Source organism: Podarcis erhardii, assembly GCF_964252035.2.
Source record: "Podarcis erhardii genome assembly, chromosome: 16".
NCBI lineage: Eukaryota > Metazoa > Chordata > Lepidosauria > Squamata > Lacertidae > Podarcis > Podarcis erhardii.
In genome coordinates, this window is record NC_138514.1 from 12785520 (window position 1) to 12806599 (window position 21080).

At 43.6% G+C, this 21080-nt stretch overlaps 1 protein-coding gene across 4 annotated transcripts in view; it reads right to left on the minus strand.

Moving 5' to 3' along the window:
• Window positions 1–21080, minus strand: part of KIRREL3 (kirre like nephrin family adhesion molecule 3) — a 747957-nt gene that overhangs the window by 259703 nt on the left and 467174 nt on the right. For all 4 annotated transcript variants that reach the window (XM_081844377.1, XM_081844375.1, XM_081844378.1 and 1 more), the window contains 2 exons: window positions 18745–18894; window positions 15703–15852 (listed from right to left, as the gene is read on the minus strand). In XM_081844377.1, the coding sequence (XP_081700503.1) occupies window positions 15703–15852; window positions 18745–18894 (300 nt within the window). The remainder of the gene's footprint in view (window positions 1–15702; window positions 15853–18744; window positions 18895–21080) is intronic.

Below are 21080 nucleotides of genomic sequence, written 5' to 3' on the forward strand. Positions count from 1 at the left end.
CCACTGTGACTCTGGTGGCCACATTTTCGACCAGTTGAAATTTGAAAAGGATTCTCAAAGCTAGCTCTATATAGCACAAATTGCAGTAGTCTAATATGGACATCACCAATGGATCAACCAAACACTGTCAGGCCTATCTATGGCAATCCTTGGTGTTATTAGCCCATTTGCATTGGCTGGTTTCTCAGGTGAACAGTGTCCATTGCCCAAACACCTGCAGATATATTTCAGTGTCAGCACTTAGTGTTGAATGGAAGAAGTGATGGATTTGATAGATCCAGGTATCTCTGGGAGGTGCCTACACAGTTTCATTTTCCGACCAGTGGAGACAGTTAACTTCCATGAAGCAAATGTGAGATTGGAGGCACCCTCACAACATTACTTTAAAGGGTGAGTAGGTTCATTTGGGAGAAGACTGTTCTTTCTGTACCCTGGTCCACAGCAGATTAGAGCTGTAAAGGTTAAAACATGGGTAGGCAAACTAAGGCCCGGGGGCCAGATCTGGCACAATTGCCTTCTAAATCCAGCCCACGGACGGTCTGGGAATCAGTGTGTTTTTACATGAGTAGAATGTGTCCTTTTATTTAAAATGCATCTCTGGGTTATATGTGGGGCCTGCCTGGTGTTTTTACATGAGTAGAATGTGTGCTTTTATCTAAAATGCATCTCTGGGTTATTTGTGGGGCATAGGAATTTGTTCATTTTTTTCTTCAAAATATAGCCTGGCCCCCTACAAGGTCTGAGGGACAGTGGACCGGCCCCCTGCTGAAAAAGTTTGCTGACCCCTGGGTTAAATCCTGTACTTTAAAACCAGAAGCTGTTTGGCCGAAGAAGCTCTGGATGAAGTCAATTTGCTGCCTTAGCAAAGGACAAGCAAAGGAACCCTCTGTTCCACATATAGAAGCTGACTAGAGTTGAATGCTACTTCAACATTGGCAATAAGGTTGCATCTTCCATGGCACATGAGGCCAGCAGGCTAGCTTAGGGGAATGTTGCCCCAGCCTCCCAGTTTCTGCCACCTGTGGCAGTGGCCTCATTCTGCCCCTCAGTATAGCCAGCCTTGAGTTGAAGAACTCTAGCACTGTGAAAAACAGAGGCATATATATTCCCATAACTTGACAGGGCAGAAATTTAGTGGAAATGAATGCTGGCATGGATTTCATGTGAAGAGGATATCTTTTCCCATTTCTCTGGGAACAAAACTCTAGTCCCCTGAAGCCAATGGAGGTAAGTGATCCTTGCAGGCTCAGTTGTTTGAACAATTGGACTTCCAAAGGCTTATGGAACGATCTATTCCACCACATCTAACTGTGTAGATCTAAACCTAATGTGACACGTTCTTAAATATTTAATTAAAACACTGTCTCTCTCTCTTCATTTTGGAAGGGGGGGGGAGAGAAAGGAGGTAGCATCAGGCCCATCAAGCTGTTGTCAGACACGAGTGGCAGGAGTTCAAAAAACAATTTAGACAGCATTTGGGGATATCTCAGGAGCAGCCATGCATAAAGTTAAAGGCTGAGCATGTGGAATTAGGCAGTTCACATTTTGGCAAGGAGAATATGGGAAGCTAAGCTAGAAAGGTGAAGGCATTTTGAGAAGACAGTAAAGGGAAGAAGAGGGAGAGACCAGGAAGACACCGGGGGGGGGGGGTCTTCAAACCTTCAGGGGGATGGAGTGCTCCTGCTCAGGGTTCTAGCCAGCCATGCCCCTTTTCAGAATACACCATTCTGTTCCACTCCCTACCATGGGATTCTCCCAGGTTTGCTGATACCTCTGTCTTGTGTGCATATGTTGCTGTGTTGGCAACATAAAGACCCACAGTTAGAGAATGAATTTGCTATTAGTCCCTAGGATGAGTCAGTGCATTTCCAATGGCTGTAGGGGCTGGCAAAGCCTTTCCCAATTCAGTGTCGAAGAAAAAGAGCCAATTTAAAATGGCTACCACATAAAACTCATCTGGCAGCATGGGGATGAATCAAAACCTAGTGCCAAAATGAAGAGAATGAAAGAGACCTATGCTCAGATCTCCAGAATTTTTATATATCTATATCTATTGATACAGTGTCAACTGGGGTGGGAGGAGGTTGGACTCCAGTCCTATCAGCCCAAGCAAGCATGGCCAACAGTCAGGGATGATGAGAGTTAAAGCCCAACAACATCTGGAGAGCCATGGTTCTCCAAGCCCGATGTAAAACATCCACCAGGGAGCTCTGTTTTTGGTTGGAGCATACCAGTGCTGAGGCAGGGGGCATTTTGAACTCCCCCCCCCCCCCAATTTTCCCATTATAAAGCAGCAAGCAAAAACTGGCATTAACCCCACAGTGAGAGGAATTCAGGAACCATGCAGTTGTTCCTGCAGCAGGTCTAATTGCAGCTCCACACAAGGGTATGTGTGTGTTTGATGGGAATGATGTTACTGTGAGGGGTCCATTAAGCACCCTCTCCCCCAGAACTGCTGCTCTGATCCAACGTGGAACACATTCTGTCTCCGCCACTATGGCAGCTTTATAGAAGAACTTTTTTTAAGGAGTCCTGATTGCTGACCTCTTGACTCATGTCTGTTTTGACCCTCAGTGATAGGCAGAGAGAGGATAATGAACTCCAGGTGTTAGAAATGTACTTTACTCCAAATGTGTTTTGGAAATTTCCTCCTTCAAGAGAACATTTTTCAGAATACAGCCATACCTCAGCTCCCGAATGCCTTGGGAGTCAAACGTTTCAGCTCCTGAACAATCGAAAACCAGAAGTGAGTGTTCCAGTTTTCAAATGTTCTTTGGGAAGCTGAACATCTGACAGGGTTTCTGCAGCTTCTGATTGGCTGCAGGAGCTTTGGAAGTTGAACACTCCTGTATCTGACTGAAGGCCTTTGGGGAGTAGGAATAGGTGGATAAGTCTATTCCCGTCCTTGTCAGTTTCACATGTGTATGTTCATGAATTCATCCTAGTCTGTTTCCAAATCAATTTAGGATTTGCTACCTCCCCCGCAAAGGAAAAAATAATAATATGAAAATCTGTATTTAAATACACAATTTCTTACAAAGAAGCATTTAAATACTGATTATTATTTTTAAACTATGGAGAACTGTAACACAAAATTCAGTGGATAAGCAAACGCAAAGCATAATTACCTTCCAAGCCATGCATTAGTCCAGGAGGTGTAAATTAGTTCAGTTTGCTTAAAAATGTGAACTGAATGAAATTATCTTCCAGGGTTGAATGCAGTCTGGGAATGTCCCCAGCCAGTCTATTGATAAAACAGACTCCAAATCTGATGGAACAAGGTAGAGCTCAGACACATTCTGGATATTATTCTACTTCTGTCAGAATAGTAGGATTTCTAGCCTCTGCAAGAATGCCAGTATCATTTTTGCAGGGAGGGAATTGTGGGTGGTTGTGTTTAAAAGTGTGGGTTTTACTGCACACCTTGAGGAGCTCTTGCAATCAGTGGCCAGCCTCTCTTAGGGAGAGTATCAGTTCAGTTTGCATTTTAATGTGAACCTTCCTAATTCACATTTCCTGAAACAATGCACAGACAGAAATGCTTTCTTTCAAACTTCACACGCCTCTGGATTTTGCGTTGCAGTTCTTCAATAAAATAATGTGTAGGGCAAGAATGCATTAGGGAAATAGGATCCAAATTCAACATTTGTAGAAAAAAATTCAAAGCCACAGTGGATATTAAGAGACCATATAAGAGCCAAGTTTTAATGCTTTTTTTTTTTTTTGCATGATTCTGAAATTGGCATTGGCATCACACACAGCGACACATACTAAGAGTTCTTCCCTAAGTCTTTCTTTGACTTCAATGTAGCATTTAGTGAAATACACTAAAAACTGTTCACTAAATATTGCACCACCCTGGAGCCTGGGCATGTTCACTTGGTCACAAGTGACCAATGGCCAGATGCATAATGTGCCTGGTGCCTAGTGAATTTTGAACGCTGCCTTTATTACATAGTTTTTGTTGCATATTGAAGACACATTTCTTTACTCTGGGCTTTGGCACTTGAGATATATGCTGTAGGATCCACCCTATTCTCTTAATTGTTTTTAATATTGCCTAATTAAAATGTTGAAACCTGTCCTGACACCTCATGGTAAAGGGTGGGTAAGAAATATTAATATTACCCACAACAACAATGTATGTTCACCATTTGTGGTGGACCATTTTACCAATGCAATGCCATTCCCTCATGCCCATATATTTTACCCCTACTGAAAACCCATAAGAAGTTTGCACTTCCACATGCAGGATGCAAGGCCTGGGAAACACACTTGACCCTGCTTTCCCCAATCAGATATTTGTGTTGCATCCAGAATCAGCCATACTTTGAATAGGTCTACTCTAAGTATGGTTAACTATGGATCCCACCCTTAGAAAACATGGAGCCTTTACGAAAAAAATCACCCAAAGGGTGATTTCATGACTTTAAATGTCTCTAATCTAAGAACATGAGTTTAAATTTCTCTCCTTGAAGTCAATGGGATTTAAGGGTGTTCTGTTCTGGCAGGATTATTCCCACTGATTGGTCTGCTGCCTATTTAATGCCAGTCCCCCAACCTGGACCCAGGGGCGGAGGAAGGGGATTCAGTGGGTGCGGGTCACCCTGGGTGTCACCACTGGGGGGGTGACAAAATGCCAGGCAGCACTCACCAGGCAGCACTCTCTCTCCTGGGAGATACGCGGTGGCTTGGGCGTGTGCAGGCTTCGGGCTGCACAAATGGTCCGCCTGCTCAGTGGCGTAGCATGGGTTGTCAGCACCCGGGGCAAGGCAAGTAATTTGCGCCCCCTAACCCGTAGATTTGCGCCCCCTAACCCTAACCCCCAGATGTTGCACCTGGTGCGGCTGGCCCCCCCTGCACCCCCACACTATGCCACTGCGCCTGCTGTCTCTCCCCCCCCCCAGCTGTAGGGCGGCTGAGTGGGAGGAGGCAGGCAGACTCCGGAGGCCCCGCAGTGCACCCTGCCCCTATGCGCAGTCCGCCCCACCCCTGGGCGCGACGCCCCAGGCGCCTGAGCGGCTTCCTCCTCTTGCTGCCTGGACCTTCCAAATTTCAGCATCATGAATAATTTGTGCCAATATTTTTGCTATGCATACTTTAATTGTTGGATAAAGTAAATTCCTTTCATAAGGTCTTGTGAACCTTAAAATTCCATTAACGAGTTGTTTGGCTTTCCTTATTGCAACAACTGAGGTCTGATTATCAGGCAAGTAGGTCTAGGAAGCAAGTTATATACCTAAGGATGAGAAAGAAGAAGAGCAGCTCAGGTGGCTTTCTATTATTTTCCAACACATTTTAGTTTGTTGATAGAGCAAATACCAAAATGTTGGCTTCGTTACGCAACAGGTGTTCACCTTCTGTTCTGACAATACACAAAATTGTCTTTCTAACCGAGGTCTCTTTTGGGATAACAATATCACATCATTTGAATGCAATACAATAACCATCATTTTAAAGGCACAACAAAGTCATCAGTCATATTTTAGCAATGGCACTTGGAAAGAAAAATTGGGGGAGGGTTGTAAACTTCCCTTGGCTGGTAATGAAAATGTGCAACCCAGAATTCCTTGCAATGTTACAGAGCTACTGGTGAAATTATGGTGAGCTACTAGTGAAAAGGGATGCGGGTGGCACTGTGGGCTAAACCACAGAGCCTAGGACTTGCCAATCAGAAGGTCGGCGGTTCGAATCCCTGCGATGGGGTGAGCTCTCATTGCTCGGTCCCTGCTCCTGCCAACCTAGCAGTTCAAAAGCACGTCAAAGTGCAAGTAGATAAATAGGTACCGCTCCAGCGGGAAGGTAGACGGCGTTTCCGTGTGCTACTCTGGTTCGCCAGAAGCAGCTTAGTCATGCTGGCCACATGACCCGGAAGCCATACGCTGGCTCCCTCGGCCAATAAAGCGAGATGAGTGCCGCAACCCCAGAGTCGGCCACGACTGGACCTATTGGTCAGGGGTCCCTTACCTTTACTTTACTAGTGAAAAGCAAGGGGCCCCTTAATGTTCCCAGTTCCCAACCCTCAACTCCCCTCAATTTGACTCTAAACCTTAACCTTCTAAAAGCAGCACCTAAAGTCTGTCATAGAAGGTGAGCCCAGGCCAGGGCTGCCCCTAGTTATTTTGTGCATTGTCACAGACGATGCCGGGTTCAACTCATTGGTCATTCATTGCCATTACTTAAGGCTGCCTTAGCATGAAGAAACCTTTTGTTTTCATCTGTTTTTGTCACTGTAGACTTGGACAGCTTTTCTCTGTCTCTCACTTTTGCATTAACTTTTCATTTCATGGAAAGCTCTCAAATAAACAGCGTGAGCCAGCCCCACAGCTAAGCATTTTGAAGTCACATTGATTTCTACAGTAGAGGTCTAAGCACTTGCCTAGCTGTCCCATCAATGGGACTTAAAAGGGCTTATCTTTGGCTGGATCGTGGCCAGCCATAATAAATGTCAATCAATAGCCTTATTTCTAACTATATAGAATTCATTGAGAATAGCTGTCAGAAGAAAAGACCATGCTTAGCTTTAGCTTTATTGCATCCTGTACAGATTCCATCCTCCTCTCACCTGATGTCTCTCATCAGGTGTTCAAACACTGTATGAACAATGACCATCCTAGCCCACTGTTATAAGCACCAGGTCCTCTTTTTATTGCACAAAAGGATGACTGCAAGGCTCAGGCAGAAACAATGCCCCATGTTATTTGTCACCCCCAACCAAATAGTTATTATAAGTAACAGGACATTGAGCAGCTCAATTTATTCCCAATTTTTCTGTCTATAAGTTCCTAGCTGATATATTTATTATGAATTTTGCTATTATTATTTTTTTAATAATGCTTTCCTCACTCTTCCCAAATTTATAAAGTGGCTCTCAACATACATTGATTAAAAACCAAGCAAGAAGCAATAGCCATAATTCCAACAACATATCCATAAAGAAAATAAAGAGGAAAGGCAGATATAAACCCAAATACCAAAAAGGAATCAACACCACAAATGATCAGATAAAAGCCCTGCTGGATAAATAAAGTATGTTTTGACCTGGCATTTAAAAAATATGAGATATGGCATCTTCCTACGGGAGATGTATGGGAGAGTTCATTCCACAGTTGGGGAGCCAGCACCGAAAAGACCCTCTCCTGCATTACCACCCATTTCACCACAGGAGATGGGCTCCTTTTGCAGATTTAAATATTGGGGATGTCTGTATGGGAGAAGTTGGTTCTTTAAATTTCTGCCTGTGACAACTTCCCTCAAGAAAGATAGATATGAGTGGCGTAATGTGGCAGGATTCAGGTGCTTTAAAATTAGGTATTCCCTGTCAGTAACACTTGAGAGGTGTGATATTATCTGCATATGGTAGCATGTCCCAATATACAGCAGCAAGGATTTTTAATAATGTGAAGGGGAAACCGCTGACCACTTATCCCTCAGCCAGAAGATCAAAGTAATGATGAGGCACTTTGCATTGGAATTTAATTTAAATACACTCAATGAAGGTTAATGGATACTCTGATGAGGCACAACACTTGGTTTCAGTCAAAACTTTTTACAGAGATAGTTAAGAACTAACTTTACTTAAAACCCATACTTTAATGTGATTTGTGTCAGGTTCCAATTTTCAACTCTCCACTCACTCTTGATTGGATAACACTCCGCCCAGCCATGATAGGCTTCTGGGCCCATAGGAGGAGGTTGCACACTCTGTCCATCAAACGCACCCCCCCCCCATTTAGAGCTTAAAAAGTTAAAATTAGCACTTGGAATTCAGATTGAAATTAAACTGGTTGTCAGTGCATATCATTCAACACTGCTGAGCTCTTGATGACCACCAGCAAGTCCCTACCAAGTGCCTGGGTGCCATATTCCAAAGCAGCTGGAGTTTCCAAACAGCAGAGGCAACCATTACAGCACAGTAATATAATTCATGTACACTATTACCTTGACTCTCAGTAGCTTTTATATACAAACCTACCTTGATTCTGGAACGCCTTGTGACTCAAACGTTTTTGGCTCCTGAACGCCGCAAACCCGCAAGTGAGTGTTCCAGTTTGCAAATGTTTTTTGGAAACCGAATGTCCGATGCGGCTTCCAACTGAGTGCAGGAAACTCCTGCAGCCAATCGGAAGCCGCGCCTTGGTTTTCGAACGTTTTCGGAAGCTGAACGGACTTCCGAAATGGATTCCGTTCAAGAACCAAGGTACGGCTGTATATACTTTACCAGAAGCAGCCTGGATAGCTCAGTTCATTAGAGTGTAGTGCTGGTAATGCCAAGGTTGCAGGTTTGATCCCCCATATGGGACAGTTGCAGACTCCTGTATTGCAGGGGTTTAGACTAGATAATCCACAGGATCTTTTCCAATTCTACAATTCTGATTCTATTTCTTCCTCATGGTTCTAAAGCAAGTGTGGGGAACCTCAGACCCGGGGGCCAAATGTAGCCCTCCAAGCTTCTATATCTGGCCCTTGTTATTCTTCCCACACTATACCCCCTTCCCCAGCTCCACCATCTCTCCCCAGGCCCTGCCACTCACTGGTCCTGCTTCATATACCCCATTGCCTGTTTAGAATGTGTCCTTGAATGCTGTCAATGCCTTCTGCTTGCTTGGATGGTGGATGAAGAGGTGTGTGTAGAAACTAACCTCCTGTAAAATTCGCACTTACCCACTTACGCTTCTGGCCTCACCTGGCATGTGCCCTCTGGAAAGTTGCACAGAAGGAAAGGTGCCCCCCAGGCTGAAAAACCTCCCCACCCTTGCTCTAAAGCTGCCTTCCCAGTGCTGAAGGCTGTTCTGTTAGGGCAAATGGAGCACTGCCCCACCGACCACAGCCTGCCCTTGCCTGCCTCCTTCCTCACTTACAACAAGTCTACGGGGTGGCACTGCCTGTCAGCTTCCTCCTCCTTTTCCTTAGTCTCAGTGTTACCTTTCTAGAACTGAGCAGTGAGGAGGATGGGGCGAAACTAGAATTAGTTGGCTCTGGTTGTCATTGGATCTGGCTTCACCTACTAAGAATGGCAAGAGCTGTTCAACAGTGGAATGGTCTCCTTCAGGAGGCTGTGGACTCTCCTTCCTTGGAGGTTTCCAGCAGAGGTTGGATGGGCCATCTGTCATAGATGCTTTAGTTGAGATTCCTGCATTGCAGGGGGTTGGACCTGATGGTCCCTTCCAACTCTACAATTCTATGATTCTATGACTGTTGGCCTCCCCACTTTCTGCCAGTCCCAATGAGCATCAGCCACAGCTGCTCCCCAGTGAAAACTCACCAGTCAGAGGAGTTTTTGAAGTGAGCTGCCTGTGGGTGTGTAAGTAAGTGAATAGATAGACATAAATATCTATTGTGGACACAGAGCTGCTGGTCTGTTTGTATGGCAGACTAGTTTTACAGCAGCCCTAGGTATACTTTTATTGGGCTGTATTCCCCCAGAATCATCCACAGCAGTGTCACTGCCTTCTATAAATGCAGCCGGGACCCCTGTAAATAAAGAGAAATCACCGGCACTGGGGGAGATGGCTGGTCTCATTACCAGTCACCACACGAAAGGAAACAAGGCCTTGGTATCACCACCGACTTCATGAAGACAGACAATTCCCCTCTTGCTGACTCTGACATCTATGCTCTCTGCAACCTTCCCTGCCTCTGGCAAGTGCGTCATTTTCCCCACGACCGAAGTCCCATTATCCACTTTCATCTTCTTGTTTTATTGGCTTCCTGTGACTGTGTTAATGGCCCTTGCTTTGGACAAGCCCATGCAATAAGACCCCTTGGAGCATGTTGTATGGTGACAGGCAGGACACAGTGTCATTCTGAACCAAGCGGCACACAGAAAAACACTTCCAGGTAACTTCCGTTAAGACTATTAGAGACTACTTATTTGTTGTTAACAGAATGCAAAGGCTCCTGTTCCTAGGCAGGATAATCTTATTGCTATAATTCATATCCTGGCTCATTGAGAAAGAAACCTGGAGGGAACAGTAGCTAGTGGAGTGCATCTGCTGCGTCAGTAGTAGAAGGGAATGTATATTTGCATCTTGGAATATTAAAAGCGGCACTGGAAGCAAAAAAGCATAACTAGCATTGCACAGGGAAATCTGCTACACCAGCCTTCCCAACCTGGTGCTCCTTTAGATGTTTTGGGGTACAATTCCCATAATCAAGATTGACTCTAGGGTTGGATTACACCAGGATGTAGCTCAGCTGGTAGAGCATGAGACTCTGAGTCTCAGAGTTGTTGGTTCAGGCCCCACGCTGGGCAAAAGATTCCTGCATTGCAGGAAGGTTGGATTCGATTATCCTCATGATCCCTTCCAACTCTACAGTTCTATGATTCTTTGATTCTACTGCAATGCACTCTGTGTGGGGCTCCCCTTACACTTGATACAGAAACTGCAGTTACTGCAGAATGCTGCAGTATACCTTGCCAGCAGGAGTGAGGACCTGTGTGCAGATACACCTCTTTTCAGAGATCTACATTGGTTGCCCATTTGCTACTGGGCCAAGAGCAAGGTGTTACAATTATTATACAAAGCCCTTAACAGCTTGGGACCAGTTTACTTGAGAGATCAGCTTGCTCCATATATGCCCAATCAGCCTGTAGAACTGCTACTGTTACAGGTGACACATAATACCTGTTCTACACTTGTAATAAACTGATCTTTAAGTGTGGCAGCACCAACATTTTGGAAGTCCTTGCCTACTGGAATCAGACAGGCACCTTCTTTGTATTCTTTCTGCACCTTCTTAAAACATCTTTGTTTAGGCAAGCCCAACCAGGTCTGCAGTGCAGCTGTGCCCTTTTTGATGGCAAGAGTGTGCTTGATGTGATTGTGCAAGTTTGAAAGAACAGTAATGTACAACTACTGGCATATTCCTGCCTTTGTAAGTGTGATATCCTGTATAGCTTTTTCGAAGGACGGCTAATCCTGCCCCCTACCTTAATTTTGTGCAGTGTAATACTGAAAATATTCTACTAGATACAAAAAGCATGGCAACAGCCCTCACATGTCAATCTTATGCATTTTTTACTCTCTGCAAAGATGCAGATCACAAGTCCAGAAATTTTAAACGGGGTGGGGTGGGAGGAACTGTCATTTTCAACAGCTATTTCCTGAGGTAACACTCCTTGAAGTAAATTCACCCTCTGCTTTGTTTACACATTTGAGGGTCAACTCAAACATTGAAGGAAGCAGAAAGAGAATCAACAATCTCCAGAAGATCAAAGGTTCCTGGTTCACTATTCTTTATCTGAGGATAAGTGGTCCTGTAAACAACAGAAGGTATTGCTGTGTTGTGTGGAGTACACAATTCCAGGAGAAAGAAACCCTGTGACTTGTGAGAATCACACTGGATACTACCTGGCTGTGACAAAATGACGTCTATAGCTGTTGTGAATAGCAAAAGAACTTAGCAAATGGTTAGGGTGCTCTTGCAGTGAAAAAAGCTCATTCTATTCTAGGCTGCATCAACAGAAGTCGAGCGTCCTGATCAAGTGAAGTAATAGTACCACTCTGTTCTGCCTTGGGCAGACCACACCTGGAATAGTGTGTCCATTTCTGGGCACCACAGTTTAAGAAGGATGTTGACAACCTGGAACGTGTGCAGGGGATGACAATCAAGAGTCTGGAAACCAAGCCTTATGAGGAACGGTTGAAGGAGCTGGGTATGTTTAGCCTGGAAAAGAGGAGACTGAGAAAATACATGATAGCCATCTTCAAATATCTTATGGGCTGTCATATGAAAGATGGAGCAAGCTTAATTTCTCCTACTCTGGTGGCTAGACCCCGAACAATCTTTTTATGTAACTGGCAGATGGAAAATTAGAAGTTGTTGTTGTTGTTGTTGTTGTTGTTGTTATTATTATTATTATTATTGCTTCTTTCCTTTTTCCTTTCCTTTCCTTTTGCTTTGCTATGTTTGGGACCTCTGTTTGGGGCCTTTATTAAAGTCCAGGGATTGTGTACTCATGCAGGTGGTAGATGGAGGGTCCTGGGTGGGAGACAGGGTAATGTTGGTCTCCCAGGGTGAGAGGCTGAGAGGAGAAAGCTGGCAGAATCCGAGACCAGGGAGAGGAGTTGGTGGAAGAAGACTGGAAGAAATTTAAAGACTATTTACAGAAACACTATAAAATTATTGAATGTTAATGATGTTGAAATGAAATGAAGCGGTTTTAGCAATAAGGCAAAGGAATATGTAAAAATGGATTGATATTAGATGAAAATTTGAAGTTATAATATGTGAAGATAAGAAATTAAGGGTAAACTAAGAGGGTATGGATTTGCTGAACTAATTATTAAATGGAATACAAAAAAGGGAGGTGTGAGGAAGTCATGAAAATAAGTAAATGAGTGGTAAGATAATAGAAAGAGGGATTTAGTTTTAACTGCTTTTACTTTTCTTTGCTATTTTTACTTTTCTGGTTTTTGTATCTTGCATTTTCTGTATTCTTTTTTAAAATATTTTTGTAACTTTTCTCTTGTTGAAAAATTTAATAAATATCATTTAAAAAAGAGAGAGAGGCTGAGAGGAGAAAGGAAGGACCCCTGGTGAGAGCTGGAAGGGACTGCTACCTTCTATGGGTGGTGGGAGCTGAGAATTGCCTTTGGGAAAAGTCTCAGTTTTTCTTACTCTGTTCATATTTTTTGTATCTGTTTTCTTATTGTATTGTGAAAAGCTTACATAAAAATCTTACTTAAAAAAAAGGAATGAAAATCCGTCAAGGAAATATACCTGGCATTTGTTCACATCATTTGTGGGGGGGTTTTAAGCCTGAAAATTATATGTAGTTATTTTTTTCTACATGGCTTTGGTGTTTCCTTTGCACTGAAACGAATAAACAGTTATGTAAGGTACATGAGCTATGTTAAATGATGGACAGTGAGACTAAGAACATAGTATTTAGTGGAAAATGAACTGCAGTGGAATGGCAACAGCGCTGATCATGACAAATACAGGTGGGAATAGAAATTGCTGCCTTCTAATATCCCAGCCTCCAAGGAAGTGTGCCTGGCTGCATCCCAGTTCAAGTCTTTGCAACAGGTAAAACTTCTTTCAATATTCCTTCCTTCCACAATGTGGCTCCACATTCTCAGTTCCTTTAATATTTTGCCTATCTGAACATTGACGGAAACCTTAACGGGGTGGGGGTTGGATCGGTCATTTTGTGCTCTGTCCCCTTCACAATACTATGGCTTAACTAATCAATCCCTTGCAGAATTTCAAATCTAATCCTGAATAGCAAAACGGCATGGGCTTACAGAGGGAGGGAGTGCCGAACAGCATGTATAATGAAGTGACCAAATAATGAACCTCAAAAATAATGAAGTGCACAAATCATGACCTACCAGAGGCTGAACCAGCATGTAATGAACCGTCGAATAACAAGCACATGCTTCAACTAATTCTGGCAAAGAGGCTTTTTGAATCCAAACAATGATTTTGCTTCAAAACCGTACTTTCAGACACAGGGTTTCAATCAGATTCAAGGAACTGCTGTAGTAGGGGCACCATTACACACAAAAACTTGGACACTCAAGCATTATTTCCTTCTCGGGTAGAGCAAGGCAAAATGCTCTTTGTTTCAGTGTGCGTGTCCACCTTCTCCATCTAAGTTACTTTGCTGTTCTGGATGGGAGAGGTACTGCCAGAAAGTGAATGGGAAGGAGCAATAATAGCTGATTCCGGAAAATGCAACTGTTTGCTTAGGAGAAAGCCTTAAAAAGAAGCAACCCCACATTCCATGACAGCCTTCTTTAACTCTGGGTCCCCACATGTTGCTGGACTACAATTCCCATCATTCCTGACCAGCTTGCTGGAGGTAATGGGATGATGGGATATGTAGTCCAATAAATATCTGGAAAGCAACACATTGGCTACCCCTTCACTGACCACTTCTTTTTCCTTGGTCTCTGCTTTCCTCTTCTGCTGGCCACCACAATAATCTCTTCTAGGCTTCATCTCCAATACCATAAGCAAGGTAGCACAGGTGATTCACACCTAGAAATCTTTGATCTTGAAATCTCCATCTATTACCCCTCCCCTGGCAAGTGAGAAAGCAACAGCTGGAGCAAACCACCCCCTGTATTCCCACCCCCCTTCATTGGCGGGCTCCTTTCATATCTTTGTGATACAGAAGAAGAGCAACTCGTTGCAATTATAATGAATGAATTTCAGCTGCTATTCTCTTTTTCATACAGACTCCACTGATAAACACTTTTCAATCATAATAACATCTCAGCTTTTAGTAGCTGCAGGGGGCTATTTCAGTGGTATATTTTTCTTGTGTGTGTTTGTACATAAATCATGCTTCTGCAAAAGCTGAGTTACACACCCCAAATCACCAGGAGTTGTTATAAATCTAAATCAGGCCAGTCAGGGGAAAAAAAAAAAAAACTTCTTAATATACCTTCCCCCTCCCCCTCTGTATACTTTTTGTCAAGTGCAGGCGTGAGATGAGGGTTAGAGAAAGATAGAGAGATGGGAATCATACGTTTTATTACAACCTTTCCAGCAACATTTAGAAACCCTATTTCAATGAATTACAGATACCTCCAATCCCAAATACAAAAACCAAATGGTTACTCGAGATGTCAGAATCAGGAAAATAAGTGACTTGTTCCACTGTTGGGTAACAAGCTACTTACACAAATCTGTGTGCTTCCTTGTGCCCATGTTTGTCACATTTATTTGTATTTAGAAAATATATGTTCCCTGCCTACTTACTAAGCTCTTTGAGGCAATTTACAATGGCTTGGATTTGGGGCTAAGGGGTTGGGTCCAATGCTAGTTCTAATCAGAGTAAACCCACTGAAGATGATTGATACAGCTAACTTAGGCCCATTGACTAAGTTAGACTAAGAGTAGTGTTAAGTTAGACTAAGAGTAGTGGGTCTACTCTGAACAGAACTTGCTTGGCTACAACCACAAAGTTTGTTCAACTTAGTTCCCATTGAAATAAATGGGGCATAAGTCATTAATAACTTGATCCATTGATTTCGATGGGACTGAAGTTCAACTAACTTAGACAGGATCCAAATCAGTGATTTGAAATTCTAAGAAGAGAGACAAGAGTCATCCCCACCTCATCTTCAAATGTGTCTGCTACTACTCTGCTTCTTGCTCTCTGAGCCATGGAAGGTTTCATACAAAATGGCGGCTGAAGCAGCCCAATGGTTCTCCCTCACAGGGGCAGGACCTCCTCACCCAGACGCCTGCCACCTCTCAACGTGTTTGCAACTTAAACTACTTGCATAGTCAACACTGCACTCAGAATCGAACTACATGAAATGCTAGGCATGTGACTATAACTAGCAACAACAGCAAGCAGTCACCTCCACATTTCCCAGCCTTCTTTGTATTATGACACCACCACAGGCTATATCCCCACACATCCCCGTTCCGTAACAGTGCTTGATGTTGACAGAAAAATGGCATGCGTGAGATAACCTGGGGTAACCAAACCAAAAGTGCCCTCCAGGTACTCTTGGACTCCAATTACCATCAGCCCCACTCAGAATGGGCAATCACCAGGGATGTTGTGAGCCTAAAAACACACTTGGTTTTTCATCCGCTGAAGAAACTCTCTTTTTAAGCAGTGCACATACATTCTTTCTGAATGAGCCTTTTAACTCATTTCAAGGTCAAGGAAGAAGAGGAAGAGAGAGAGGGAATTGTGCATTTTTTTCCAGTGAGAAATCACATTCTTACCGAGAACGGTCAGCCGGGCTGGTCTGGAACGGATGGCTGCTTGAATGGCCTGGCACTCATACAGAGCATCATCTTGCAGATCTGCTCTCAGGATCTTCAGGTGATGCTCCCCTGACAGATGGTCCCCCACAACCAAGTAGCGTGGGTAACCTTTGGGGTACAAAATGCAAAGAAGGATAGAGCTGAAAAAAGCACACTTTTTGACCAAGTCTTAGCAGGGTGCTGACAGAGGTTGATCGCTATGGGCTTCATCTCCCCAGTTACCTATACTGTCATAGGGATAGAGACAGCCTCCCCCCCCCAAAAAAAATCAGTCCTTCCCAAGTTTGATGATTAATGAGCTGCGAAGCCGAGGCAGCTTGGCACGCTCTCCTGTCCCCCCCCCCCCCGCTTTGTTTTTCAAGCTATCAACAGCAGGATTTGCTCTCATGAACCACAAGAAATACAAATGAAGGGTTTGTTTGTATTTAGCTAATTAGATGACTAGCTGAGCTGGTATCGCACAAGCAGGCAGAGACCCAGCTTGCTAAAGCAGACCCAGCAAAGTTAATTGCCAAAGTTGCTCAGAATGATATGTCAGCCATATTAGCTCCTGTTACTCATTTCCTGTTCTGAACTGTGCAGAGAATGGCTATCTGAACATATCCATAAATTTATCCATAAAGATAAATTCGCAATCAGAGGAACGTAAAGTATGTGTGTGTTATACTGTATATCCAGCTTGCTGGCTGCTTCATATTCTGGAAACTGGAAGCAGAGAGAAGTACCATGGAAAAGGAAGGAAGGAAGGAAGGAAGGAGGGAGGGAGGGAGGGATAAAATGCTTCCCCTTATACTTTTTTGACTTCATTCATTGGAACAGAGCTCAACTTTTGCAATGCTCTGAAGAAGCGCCTCTCTGATACACCAATCACCCCCATGGGTACAGTAAGAGAGTGCCTCAAATCATTGCTCTGAGGCATGGAGAAGTATTCCCATTTTACAATAGACTCCTGAGGCCTAGAGAGAGTAAGGACTGGAATTTTTATCAGTTTCAGGCATACAAGGGGGTGAAATTCTGATTCGCACAACATAGCAAAATGACATGGTGCTTAAACCCACAGAGGTTGCTCCATGTAGCAAGCCATGCATGTGTGCACATGTATGTGCAAGGGCAATTCCCTATGCTGCTCCAATCACTGGACCTTAATACAGAGATATGTGGATAGCTGTACAGATAGCTGGAATAGATATCAGGAGGGGTAAGCCAGGTTAAAGCAATGTATGTTTTTGTAAACATTTTAACCAGCTTAGAGGTTCTATTTACAATTAAGCAGTATATAATGTTTAAAGATGAAAGGAGCTTGTGGGGTGCAGAAGACTTCTTGCATTTAATGTCAGTCTTTGGTAGAGTTTGCAGGCCCTCAAAGAATAATAGTAGCACAGCTTTCCCACTCTCCCATCAGCAAATGTTTCTGAGGGCAAATGTTTGCAGTAATCGGTAGGGTGTGAGACTCTTAATCTCAGGGTTGCAGGTTTGAGCCTCATGTTGGGCAAAAGATTCTTGCATTGCAGGGGGTTGGACTAGATGACCCTCGGGGTCCCTTCCAGTTCTACGATTCTATGAGTCTATGACTCTCCTCTGCTTGTGGAAGGTCTCTGCATAAAGCATATGCAGGGCTCTACATCACACCTTGAGCATACTCCCCTCCCTTGCATGATCTCTCACACTCATGCTTGGTGACTGCTTGAACAGGGTTTGTTTCTCCCTATATTCCAAAGCTCTGCTACAAAAATCGCAGTGCTGGAAGAGAGGGAATCATTTCTTTGTTGGCACAATACGTGGTCCCTTCCCCCAGTACATGGAGGCAAACATCGCCCAACTTAAAATAGACTAAGGGAGGCTGGGTTTGACAGCCTGTTAATAGGACTGTGACAATGTGCTTCAGTTTATCCCTTGTTGTAAACTTCTCGGAGCCTGAGCTGTCGATGAGAGCGGCCCCCACATTCCAAGTTTTTACTGGAAACAATTCAGAGGCTTATGTGCCGGATGTCTGTCAGATGTTCATCAATAAAATCTAGGCCCTACCATGCACTATAGTGTCCAGGAGGACTATCAGGAACTATAAAATCTCTAGTTTCCTCCATTTCCTCCATCCCTGCCATGCATGCTGGGACCCTTTTACCACTGAGTTATGACCCCTCTCTAACTTTTCTTTTTACTTTCTCTCTCTCTCTCTCTCTCTCTCTCTCTCTCTCTCTTACTGCACTAGCTAACTTTTTAGTGAAGCTGAGACTCACTCAGTTCCCCCTCTCAAATACTATTTAATACATATTTCATGTTTAAGCTTCACTCATTGTTCCAACAACCCGCCTCCAAAGTGGGCTGTTGTTTTCTTTTGCTGCATCTAATATTCCAGATGCTATGCAAGTCTTTTGTGATCCCTGTTAGGTTCTATAACTTGATCATTGCAGTTGAGCATCTCAGTCTGAGCTGCTGTGGGTCTTGCCCTGGTAACCTGAGGGGTGTCAGCCTGTGTGCCATCACCCACCTCTGGTCAAAGGAGGGAATGGCAAGGAAATAGACTACAGCAGCAAGGATGCCTATTTATACCAATAGGCCAGAACAGATCAGGGACCCAGCTACAATAGTAAAGAAAAATAATTTTGGATCCATTATAAACATGCAACACCAGATGGCGCTGGAGAGAGGAGAAAATTCTTGGCAATTTTCCATAGCGGATTTTTTTCTTTTGTTATAACAAGTTACTTTCTGACTTACTTATAGTGGGTTTTTTTTTCTGTGTATAGATCTACCCCAGGTGATAGCGTATATAAAATGTTCCATGTCAGGTGGGCTCATTTGTACAGGACACTCTGCCCTTTGTACTCCCTTGCTAGCTATGCATTTGCCATCAGTGTTCTTCCTGTCTCCCTGCACCCCCACCTCACCCTGCCCTCAGCTTAACAGCAGCTGGAAGTGGTCAGCATGTGTTTCTCAAGCCTGTATGTCATAACACGTAACAGGAGCTGTCACTGATGTAAGCAAATCTAGAAGGCTTACTTGAGAGATCCCGGCCTACGCCGAGAGCGAGTCCATCTTTAATCCACAGCACAATTCCGTTGTACTCTGGGATAGCACACAGCAGGGTCACAGGCTGCCCGGCAATCACTACCTGGTCCTGAGGTTGCTGGGTGAAAGAAGATGCTGGGCCTGCAGAAAGAGGGAAAAGGGGCGTAAATTGTTGATGGTGTTATTTATGAATTGATATACCGCTTAATGCCACAATAGACATCTGAAAGAAAACAAAACAAACCTCAGCCACAATGATACAAGAATTAAAACACAAATATGTCCCTCAGCTCAACTTACTTCACAGGGTTGTTGTGGGGATAAAATGGGGAGAGAGGCAACCATGTATGCCACCAGGATTTCCTTGGAGGAAAAGTGGGATAAATTACAATAAAATAAAGTTCACTTGCTGCATCCAACCGTAGTAATTTTTAAGCTTCTGAAACCTGTCATGGCTCCACCACTCCTAGATGAGAGAGGAAGAGCCACTGTGCCCAGTGGCTCCACAAATCCTGCTGTTCATTTGCCGTTGGGAGTATAATGCCCCGCAAGTGTCCCGGAAAAAGTGGGACACGCCATTTTTTATTGAGAGAGAATGGCGGCCACTTTGGTTGCTGTGATCCTACCCAATATCACAGACACCAAAAGGACCACTATACTCTCACCCCCCCCCCCCAAAAAAATGGGAAGACGGTATCTTGAATATTGGCTTCAAAGTGTTGGAGGGTATGGGGCATGTCTGTACAGGTGAGTGTGCCTTATATGCTCAGGCAACCCCTACAATATCATCTCATAGGACCTCTTAGTGGACATGGAATTCTCTTAGATTCAAGGCCTATTTGGGCATCCCCCTTCACATGATTAACAATTGCATGAGAGGGAAAGTGGGGCAGGGACAACAAGCACAGCCCCCGCTGTCACTTCCATGGCCTATTCTTGCCAGAAATTCCAACGACCATGTTAATAGATTTGGAACTAATATCTGCAGTTCCCATTCTTGGTCAGAGAAGGGCAGTGATGTGCCTGGCACCAGTTCAAAACACAAATCTGGACCTCTTCACAAATGTAGGGAACACACAAAGTGGGAAATCTGGATTGTGTTCACTGTCTCCACATATTATCTCCTGCAATTCATCTGAAAGCCTGATGGAGGCTACATATGTATAAGTTGCAAATGCATAGGTGCAAAAGACAGGGCTCTCATGTGAAACATGTAAAGAAAGGGTCCCATCTACTGAATGGTTTGCTCCGTTTTTTACCACTGTTATTTATTAATAATTATTAAATTTATATACTGCCCTTCATTCAAAGATCACAGGGTGGTTTGTGGTATAGTAACACAAAATACATAACATAATTAAAAAGCCCGATACTTTAGAATTATTATTGTTTTATTAAATCCTATACCACCCTTCATACATAGTAACAATCAAAAACAATTACAGCCCCTCCCCAGTTTAAAAGGCCATAGATTGTTTAATTAGCCAAAGGCCTGGGATAAGAGGAATGTTTTTGCCTGGTGCCTAAAGGTATTTAATGAAGGTGCCAAGCAAGCCCTCCCTGTGGAGAGCATTCCACAAGTGGAGAGCCACCGCAGAAAAGGCCCTGCTCTCATTTTGCCACCCTCTGGACCTCTCATGGAGGAGGCACATGATTTAGTAGTGTCTTTTGGATTAGCCCTGCTGGTAGAACAATCTGATTGTTGTATTAACTCTAAAAATTGTTAATTCTAATGGCTACTTTTATCTTCAGGCCCATCAGGGATTTTTCTTTAACTTTTTGGAGGGGAAATGGGGATGCGGTGGGGGGGGGAGTAGCCTTTAAATTAGGGGTACTGCCGATACAACACTAGAAGGCTGGTGGAAATTTTGTCTATAGTGTTCAATTTGCACAAAGTCACTCTGGGGACTCGGCTACATTAGTAAAAAAACAACGTTTTGAATGCGTTATAAACGTACAACAGCAGATGGCGCTGGAAAAGAATAAAACTGTGATTTTTACTCCCCCCCTTTTTATAACGATTTAATTTCTGACTTATTTGTAGCATTTTTTCCCCTGTGTGTAGATCCACCCATGCACTGTCCTCTGCTTTTATTTTTAAAGCCAAGCAAACTAAAGGCAAAAATTTATACCTCGAAATTTACATCTATTACACGTATGATACATGTAAAAGATACTCCCACGCAGAACAATATTTTGGCAGCATCTTTAAAATTAATGCATGCATATTTTAATACAGTTATATGTATACTTGTATGTGCCTGTTTATGGTCTAGTTAGTTTAGGAAAGAAATGGATGACATCTTCCAGTTGGAAAAATCCATATA